This window comes from Zalophus californianus, chromosome 11 (assembly GCF_009762305.2).
Source record: "Zalophus californianus isolate mZalCal1 chromosome 11, mZalCal1.pri.v2, whole genome shotgun sequence".
Lineage (NCBI taxonomy): Eukaryota > Metazoa > Chordata > Mammalia > Carnivora > Otariidae > Zalophus > Zalophus californianus.
Window position 1 is genome coordinate 113261678 of NC_045605.1, and position 9250 is coordinate 113270927.

General features: G+C 67.6%; 1 protein-coding gene across 4 annotated transcripts; it reads left to right on the forward strand.

The window, feature by feature from the left end:
* Positions 1-1331: 1331 nt before the first annotated feature.
* Positions 1332-4573, forward strand: HRAS (HRas proto-oncogene, GTPase). Of its 4 annotated transcripts, XM_027580480.1 has the most exons (6): positions 1332-1479; positions 2661-2821; positions 3014-3192; positions 3315-3474; positions 3570-3651; positions 4139-4573. In XM_027580480.1, exons 2-5 carry the CDS (start codon positions 2711-2713, stop codon positions 3630-3632), a joined length of 513 nt encoding a protein of 170 aa, XP_027436281.1. In that variant the 5' UTR covers positions 1332-1479; positions 2661-2710; the 3' UTR covers positions 3633-3651; positions 4139-4573. The 4 variants fall into 4 exon arrangements, with proteins under 4 accessions (XP_027436281.1, XP_027436278.1, XP_027436279.1 ...); XM_027580477.1 differs by lacking the exon at positions 3570-3651 and having other exon boundaries at positions 4139-4572; XM_027580478.1 differs by lacking the exon at positions 3570-3651 and having other exon boundaries at positions 1333-1479; positions 2658-2821.
* Positions 4574-9250: the final 4677 nt, after the last annotated feature.

The window sequence follows — 9250 nt, forward strand, 5'->3', positions numbered from 1 at the left end:
AGAGCAGCACCGAGCCGGCACGGGAGGGGATAGGGGATGGGAGGAGGTACCGTCTGAGCAAAGCAAGGTTGGGCTTTCTGTGTAATGCACCATTCTGTCTTTGTAAATAAGAAGGGTGTGTTTATGCACTACTTTGAAATTTAAAAAAATGTTAAAACCATGTCTTTTTGAAAGTGCTTTTGTGCTTGGGATGGGGGAGATTTCAGTACACCCCCTTGAGCAACTTTTGGGTGGGATTTGCTGGGTACCATTTGTTAAATTGGGCCACACGGTAAGCTTCTGCAGGGTTGGAATCGCTGGGTTGCGGGCAGCTGGGTGGGCCGGACTGCAGGGCCTGCCCAAGTTGGGCGAGGCTGGTGGTGAGGGGGTGCGGGAGAAGGCCCGTCCTCGGAGCCCCGGGCCCAGCTGCGCGCTGGAGAGAAGCAAGACCCCCTATGCAGGATAAAATGATTGTCTCGCTGCTCCGTGGGCTCAAACACGACCCCTCCCCCGCGCTCGCCCGCCCAGCTGAGACGCCCCTGCACCGTCTGGCCCTGGGCGCACCGGCTGTGCCGCGACCAAGGGCTACGCCGAGGTGCCAGGTGTCCTGGGAGTGGGGGGGCGGGGGCAGGCGCCCGTTCCGGAGCCACTTGACGGGAAGAATGGTGTAGGGCAGTCAAACCTCCGGCCACTGGGGGTCCCAGAGGCTTCCGGCGCGGCCCGGGCCTGCTCTGGGCGCCTGACCCTCGTCCCGGGGGGCCTCTCCGTTTTGCTCCAGGCTCCCCCCCACCCAGCCCGGGGGGCGTCCGCGGTGCTGACCCTCCACCCTCCCTGAGGCTCGTCCCCCGGACTGGCCCTTCCGCTCTGGGGTCCCCTCGGTGGGCTGCGCGTCGCGGAGGGGCGAAGCACTCCCGGGCAGGGCAGGGGCTTGAGCCGGACCGCAGCGACCCCGCCCCAGTCTACAACAGCCCGCGGTCCCGCTTTCCTAAGGGGCCTCTATTCCCCCGGGAGAGTCCGGAACCTTTCCGGAGAAGCCGTCACCCCCGAACCCGCGACCCCCGCGCCCTCGCCGTCCTCCCGCCCGGCAGAACCCAACCCCCCTAGGCCGCGGCCCACGAGGGCCTCCAGGGCCGGCACCGCCCTCCGCGCCGTTTCCCGGAAGCCCCGCCCGGCCGCGGCCCTTGACGGGCGGGCGGGTCGGCCAACCGGAGCAGGGCGGGACGGGGCGGGACGGCTCCGGGGCGGGGCCCGGCGCCCGCGGCCAATGGCAAACCGCGCCAGGCTGACGGACGGGCGCGGGGCGGGGCGTGCGCCCGTCCCCCGACCCCCCCCCCCCACCCCGTCCCTGAGTGTCCGCCGCCCGCGCCCGGCCGCCCGCAGCCGGAGCCGCACCCTCCGCGGACGGAGCCCATGCGCTGGGCGAGCCGCGCACCCCGGCCCCGGCCCCCTTCCCCGCCCCCGCCCCGGCCCCGGCCTCGAGGGCAGTCGCGCCAGTGAGCGGTGAGTGCGGCGGGGGCGGGCGGGGGGCGGGCGGCGGCCCCGACCCGGGCTGCGGCTCGGGGCATTGGAGGCGCGGCGGCGGCGGCGGGGCGCGCGGGGGCGCAGGTGAGCCGCGGGCTGGCGGGCGGGCGGGCAGGGCGCTGCGGCCGGGACTGCGGGCGGCGGCGGGGGCGCCGTGCCTCCGCGTCCCTGGCCCTGCCCTCCGTGGGGCCCCAGCAGTGTTCTTGGGCAGCGTGCGGGGGGCCCCCCGAGCCGAGGTCCGCTGCGGCCCCCCTTTAGTCGCAAAGCGCGCTCCCAAGGGCTCGGGCACCAGGCGGCCATCACGATACACAGCAGGCGAGTCAGGGTTAGGAAATCACTGTCCACTGTCTGGGGACAAGAGCAAGGGCACCCCCTCGTAAACCCTCACAGATTGGGACAGCCCGGCTGGAGGCCTTGGCCCAGGCCTTGATTCTTTCTTACCTGTACTCCCGCTCCGCACCTCCGTTGGGTCTGTTCCTCTGTCTGCTTACCAGGAACCTCTCCCCACCCACCCCCCCTCCCCCCGCACCCGGCTGCTTCCTTTGCCTCCTTTTCTCCAAAGCTCATATGGTAACAGGATACCGTGGGCTTCCCTTATTTTAACGTGTGCCCGTTTTTTCTTTGGAGAAGGGGCAGGGATTTCTTTCTCTGCCTGTCACCCTGAGCCTGGAACAGTGGCTGGCATGCAGTAGGCGCTCAGTAAATGCTTGTGCAAAGCAGCAACATGCTCGGTGGGGCTGGAGCGGGTTGTAGGATGGCACTGGCCTGCCTGGGCATGCTGCTGTGCGCTCCACTGTGGCAAGACCTGTTCTTGCAGGGAGGGGACTGGTAACCTCAGCCTGCAGGGCCTCCAGTTCAGGCTTTCTGCCTACCCAGCAACTTCTAATTTGGGTGCGTGGTTGGGAGATGCTCTCAGCTGTCAGCTCTGCCTTTGGGGGGCCAGCTCCCTGCTCTCTCACAACCATAAGTGCAGCTGGAGGTGGGGGCCATCTCCCACCGCTGGGCTGGAGGTGCCACAGGTGGGCAGCTGGGCCACCATTCTGGCGGCTTCCCCTGTTCCCTGGTTGTCTGGGGCCAGAGGGTGGGGCGGGCCAGCCCAGGGAGCTCAACAGGCCTGCTCTGCGTGGCTGGGCCATGGCTGAGTGCAGCTCCCTCAGCAGGTGGGACAGGAGACCGCCACAGTGCCCTGTGCTCCATCCCTTGAGGAGCGATGACAGAATATAAGCTTGTGGTGGTGGGTGCTGGAGGTGTGGGGAAGAGTGCCCTGACCATCCAGCTCATCCAGAACCACTTCGTGGATGAGTATGACCCCACCATCGAGGTGAGTGTTGCTGCTCCTGTCCCCAGACCTGAATCCTGATGTGGGCTTGTCTTCTGTGTGCTCCATAGGAGGGCATCCCCTCCTTGTGGGACCTGGGGTCGGGGCAGGAAAGGTGCCCAGGAGGGGCTGGTGGTTGGATCGCCCCATCCTAGGAGAGGTGGGGGGTGGCCCTGAAGCACTGTCCTCCTGCAGGACTCCTATCGGAAGCAAGTGGTTATCGATGGCGAGACGTGCCTGCTGGACATTTTGGACACGGCGGGCCAGGAAGAATATAGCGCCATGCGGGACCAGTACATGCGCACCGGAGAAGGCTTCCTGTGTGTGTTTGCCATCAACAACACCAAGTCCTTCGAGGACATCCACCAGTACCGGTGAGCTGCTGGCCGGCCCTCGGGGGCCTCCCTGTCCCTGTTTCTCCTTGTGTCTCTCTGCCCGGTCCTGGATGCAGCCGTGCCTGCAGCTCAGTGACTGGCTCCCACCTCCTTCCTTGCAGGGAGCAGATCAAGCGAGTGAAGGACTCCGATGACGTGCCCATGGTGCTGGTGGGGAACAAGTGTGACCTGGCTGCCCGCACCGTGGAGTCCCGGCAGGCGCAGGACCTCGCCCGCAGCTATGGCATCCCCTACATCGAGACGTCGGCCAAGACACGCCAGGTGAGCCGGCTCCCCACCCCACAGCTAGCCAGGGACCCGCCCCGCCCCACCCCTGCCAGGGAGCAGTGCTCATTGCCCCCTCTCCCCCCACACAGGGCAGCCGCTCTGGCTCTGGCTCCAGCTCCGGGACCCTCTGGGACCCTCCGGGACCCCCGTGACCCAGCGGCCCCTAGCGCTGTAAGTGTCCCCGGACGGCAGGGCAGTGAGGGAGGCCGGGGCCCGGGGTCTGGGCTGACACAGCTCCAGGGAGAGGCGGAGGTCCCTGGAGAGAGCTGCCCTGAGCCAGGCCGGAGCGGTGACCCTGGGGCCCTGGCCCCTCGGCCCCCCAGAGAGCCCCGTGGGCCCTTGTTGGCCCTGCCCCCTTCACGGGCTGGTGGGGACAAGGTTGCTAGGTCAGGCAGGAGTGGGGCACGGGGTGTTCAAGCTGGGAGCCAGACCGAGGGCCCGCCCTGTGGGGGAGCTCCTGAGGAGCGAGCTGCCTGATGGGGGTAGCCCTGGGGCTGTGGGACGAGCAGGGCCCGGCTGCCCATGGGTGGGAGTCGGGGTGGGGAGAGGGAGGGGAAGGGCGGGGACTCTGCATGAGCTGGAGGCTGGGGTCCCTTGGTCCCCCTCCCCTGTCAGGCCCCCAGCCGAGTCCCACTCTGAGCCAGTCCCTTCTTCCTAGGGCGTGGAGGATGCCTTCTACACGCTGGTGCGAGAGATCCGGCAGCACAAGGTGCGAAAGCTGAGCCCGCCTGACGAGGGTGGCCCCGGCTGCATGAGCTGCAAGTGCCTGCTCTCCTGACGTCCCTTCCAGGCCCCCCCTGACATCCTCGCAGGCCCTCTGTGCCCCAGCAGCACAGGCAGGGGGCGTGGAGGTGCCGGATGCCGGGAGGAGGTGCCGATGGAGGAAGGGGGAGGGGAAGGAAGGAAGGAAGCGCCACCGGAGCCCGGCCGCCCAGGCTCCCTGGACAGAGTGACCACAGACCTCCCAGGACGCTTTGCACAGACTGTGCTGAACTGAGGCCACCGGCACCCTGGCTGTCACTCTCCTCCCAGCCCCGTCCTGGCCCTTTGGCCACAGGCTGAGTTGCAGTAAATTATTGGATGGTCTTGACCTTGGCGTCTGGCTGAGATTGGAAGGCACCTGGGACCCTCAGCTTTGTCTGCCTGGAGGCCCCTCTGCAGGGACCCCTGTGGGGGCTGGTGGGGCGGCCTGGGCCCAGCCACCCTCTGCTGTCTGGCTGTCTAGCGCCTCTTGCGCACAGCTCTGGGGCCGCAGGACCAAGCCGGCTTTCCATTATAACACAACGCTTTATTGAACTTTCAACAGCAAAGGGGCTCAGAACCAAGGGTGCGAGCCTTCCCCTGGGGAGGGAGACCTGCTTCTCCTTTAGGGGAAGGCTGAAATCATAGGGGGGCGTGGACGCTCGTGTCCCCCACCTTGGAGCCTGTGCTGACTCCAGGGGGTGGCACGTTTCTGAGTTTGGGGCGACCAAGAGGCAGGTGTTGAGGATGGCCGACCTGAGCTGGAGCTGTAGCGTTGGGGCTCCCGGGCAGGGTCCCAGCACGTCTGTATGGCCTTGGCCTCTGCCCATTGCTGCTGGGCGACTGCTGGAGAGCCAGCCTCTGGTGGCACCTGCCTCCTGCTGTGGGGGAGGGGAAGGGGGCCCCACCGGCCTGCACCTGCCATGCCTTAGCTGGGGTGCCCTGTGGTTCCCAGGGCTGCCCTAGGTCGGAGGCGTGGATCTGTGGGGCATGCCCAGGTCCCAGGGGGCCACACAGAGCTCTGAGGGCTCGCCCAGGCTCGCCCAGGCTTGGGCCAGAACCGAGGACTGGCCAGGGCCGCGGGGGGCTTTTTCCCATCCATCCTCATTTTGCTCATGGGGGGGCTCGTGTCGTCTCTGCCCCCCCAGGGCCTGGGGCCAGGCCAGTTGAGGTCCCCCCCCCCGGCTCAGGGACTTGTGCCTCCTGGAGGGGTTGCCGCTGTCCAGGAAGGCCAGTGTGTTGAGGCAGGGCATGGTGCTGGCTGCCCGGAGCCCCAGGGCCCCCACGCTCAGCATCACGCTCTGCTCCAGAGGCCAGGGAGCATGTAGCAGCCCTGTGGACGCGGAGGTCGGACGGTCCCGGCAGGTGTGGGGCCTTGGGGCTGCTGGCCCAGGCGGCCCTGGCTGTGTCTCGGCTGTGCCGGTCACTCCCCCAAGAGGGGCAGGAGCTGCAGTGGCCACAGGGCAGGAAGGGTGTCCTGGGCCCACAGCTTGCTCTTTCCTGGGCTGGGGGGACTCTGGGGCATTCCGGGGCCTGGTCTGTGGTGTGGCCACTGGGGTGGCCCAGGCAGGGGCTGAACAGAAGGGGACCCAGTGTTGCGGCTTCAAGCCCACGTCCGGGGCCACCTGCCTGCACCCTCCTGGTGCACTTGGAGGTTGGGGAGGGAATCCCATTGCTGTGAGGACAGCCGGGACAGCTAGGGGTCCTGAGCTGGGGGCAGCAGGGCCAGAGGCTGGGCCCTGGGCCCTCCTGGCTGCAGGGGTGCGGCTGAGGGCTCCGTGGACGTTCCCTCCTGCAGCGGCTCCTCGGCCTTGAGGATGGCCTGGCCGGGAAGGGGTCCCGGCTGCTCATGCTGGGTGGCTGGGCCTGGGGAGGCCAGCCCGTCCACTCTGGGGAGCGTCTCAACGCAGGAAGGGAGGCAGGGCTTGGGCGCCAAGGGCACTGGCTCCAGGCCCAGGGGCTTCGTGGGGAACTCCTCCGGACCGGCTGCAAAGAGGCAGGCTGGGTCAGCGTGCCCAGCAGGCTGTTTGTCCCCAGCTGGCTGGGGCCCAGCGTGTGCTCGTGGCTCCACCCTGGCCTGCCCCTGACAACAGCCCTCCAGGTGCTGATGCCCAGCCACTGCAGTGAGCGCCCGGACGCCCGGCCCCAGCCTGGGTTCCCCAAGGTTGGAGCAGAAGAGGAGAGGGAGAGACGTGAGGAGGAAGGCCCCAGGGGCTCTGTCCACTGTGTGCCGGCCCAGGAAGGTGCATCGGGAGGGGACGGGGCCCTGAGCTCAGCTGGAGGGGGCAGGTCGCACCTCGTCCTTCGGAGCTGGGCCATGGAGGCCCGAAGGTATCCGAGCACCACCTCATTCTCCAGGGCCCAGGGCTGGGCCAGGGTGTCCAGCAGAAACTCCCGAAGACCTTCCGGGGGCAGCTTCAGGAGGCGTTCTGGGCAATGGGTGTGTCAGACCCAGAGGGACCCCACCCTGCCACCCAAGGGTGCCTCCCAGGGACAGGTGCTGGGGTCCAGCTGTCCCAGGAGCGCCGCGGGCAGAGCCATGGCAGGGGGAGGCCCCACGCAGGCTGCTCCTCTGCGGGGTGCCCCGCTGGCCCCCTGCCGGCCTCTGTTCTTCTCCAAGGCCTGCACGCTCCTCGCTCCTCGGGAAGTGGGCCAGCGCCCCCCCCGCCCGCCTCGGGCACACCTGGGCTCCCTCACTGCTGTGCGTCTTGAGGATGGTATATGCCATGGCAGAGAGCACCCGCTCCCCGTCCAGGATGTAGGCATCCCAGAGCTTCAGAGTGAGCAAGATGGGGGTCTGTGGGGACAGCAGGTGTGGGAGGGGCAGCCTTGGCGGGACCCACTGGCTGCATCGAACGAGGCCCCCCAGTCCCTCCTGTGGGGGCTCCAGATGACCCCGGGGGTAAGGGCGTGGCCAGCACGACCCGCAAACCTGGGGGCCACCGATTCTGCCCCACCCTCGGGGGCCACAGGCCCTTAGAGGACTCCAGGCTGGCTGCGGAATGGGGCGAGGGTCTGTCCACTCCCCAGGCTGACCTGGCCTTCCCAGGGGGAGCTGAGGTTGACATAGCCCGTTTGTGGGAACTGCCTCAAAGGGACCTCTTGGGTTCTCCAGGATAGGTCTGGGCTGAGTCTCAGCCTTCGGGCCTCTGGATTGGGACTGGCTGTCCTGGACGGTGAGGCTCAGCTGGGGCCTCCCTGGGGGCCAGGGGTGTGAAGCAGGGCAGGGACCGGGTCAGCTTGGGTGGCCTTACCTGGTCGATGAAACACTGGAGGAACCACTTGGAGGTGTAAATGCCAGTGCCCATCTGTTCCTCGTCCTGACAGAAGTGTGGAAGGTGCTCAGGACCCACCCAGCGGCCCAAACCCCTGGGCCAGGGCCCCATGGAGGCAGGTGGACACACTCTCCACGGCCCCACTCAGCCCCGAGGACGCCCCTGGGCCCGCAGGAGAAGGAACAGCACAGGGCCGCTTTGGCAGGCTTCTGCTCGCCCCCCACCCCGGCCCCGGGCCTTGGGGACAGGGCCTCCGGGGAGCTTCTACTTGCCAGGTGCTTCTTGAGCTTCGGCAGCTCTTGCGCTATAAGGTTGTGATGGGCCCAGAACCTTAGCAGTTTGGGGAGCCCTGGAATGAAAAAGCCTGAGAAGGCCCCAGGCCCCCCAACCATCAGGGCTTTCTCCCGCACCAGGTGGGGGGTGAGCCCTGGCAGGAGCCTCCTCTCCCATGCCCTGACTGCAGAGTGTGCCCACAGCCCTCCCGAGCCCTGGCTGGCCCTGCTCTTCCCAGGCAGCAGGACTATGGCCAGGCCTCGAGGGGCAGGGGCAGAGGACACTCCTCCTCACAGAGACCCCGCTGGGTGGGGGCCCCGGGCTGAGGACCACGACTGGCTGACCCGGCAACCCTTTGCTGTGGTGGTCACAGCGTGGGCAAGGAGGGCCCCAGCCCTGAGGGGCAGGGAGTGCCGCCCACGGGGAGGGTGATGGGGGCGTGCAGGGCCATCTCCTGGGTTGGGATCCAGGCTGGGGCCACGGGAGCCGTAGATGTTGCCACCTGGCTTTGTCTGGCCGTGGGCTGGAAGGGGGACTGGGGGGCAGGCCGGCCGCCAGGCAGGAGGCTGCAGGACCCGCGGGAATGTGAGAATGGTCTGCGAGTGGTGGGGCCAGTGGCCAGGCTACAGGACCCCGAAGGGCCCCCGGGAAGGCGGTACCCTTTGCCGGCGGGGAGGCGGGCTGGGTGGGGGTCCTGGCCTGTTCTGCTGCTGGAGCTGCCCTGCAGGGAGGCCGTCCCGACCTCCAGGTCCCATCCAGGCGCCCTGCCAGCTCCTACCGTGCACAGCGTGCCTCTCCGTGGTCATCAGCTGAGCCAGCGCCCAGAATGCATCCTCCTCGGACAGGAACATCAACAGGACCCCCACAATCTGGCTCATGCCCTGGCAGTAGCCCACCTCCTGCAAGAGCCAACCCCGATGGAACGTGGCCACCTCAACGTGGTGGAGGTCAGGGTAACGGGAACCTCCCTCCCTGCTCAGGTTCTGATTCCCAGTTCGGTCCCTTCAGGATCGATCCCCGAGTTTTAGGGCAACAGCGGTGCTCGCTAGACTACCTGGCAGCCCCAGCGCTCCGGGACTCAGGGGCCGTTCCTCAACCCGGTGAGGTCTGCACCCCAGCCCTGGCCTCAGTCCTAGAGTCGAGAGCCCCTCCCTCGTGCCCCTGAGACAATGGGAGCTGGAGTCCTGACCGTGTCCTGGTTGTTCAGGAATCCTCAGGACGAAGGGCACCCGCGGGGCAGCAGGCCTGGCGGCGGGGAGACCCACGGGGTTGTAGATGGAATACGCCGAGAGCACATGGGACAGGGCTTGCTGCGTAGGAAAGGGAGAGCAGGGTGGGTTGCTCCTGTCTGAGCAACCCGCACAGTGAGGCCGGCCAGGTGCAGAACGCAGCCCCATGGACCTGGGTCTTCAGCGCAGCTCGGTGGCTGACGTGTCTACAGGGTCCGGTCTCCACACAATGACCGGCAGCTAGCTCAGACA

Excerpts from the sequence above, each read along its gene's own strand:
- HRAS (XM_027580477.1), top strand. The coding sequence starts at position 2,711 with ATGACAGAATATAAGCTTGTGGTGGTGGGTGCTGGAGGTGTGGGGAAG. Across the intron at positions 3,193-3,314 it reads GAGGACATCCACCAGTACCG|GGAGCAGATCAAGCGAGTGA; the intron begins GTGAGCTGCTGG and ends CCTTCCTTGCAG. Across the intron at positions 3,475-4,138 it reads CGTCGGCCAAGACACGCCAG|GGCGTGGAGGATGCCTTCTA; the intron begins GTGAGCCGGCTC and ends CCTTCTTCCTAG.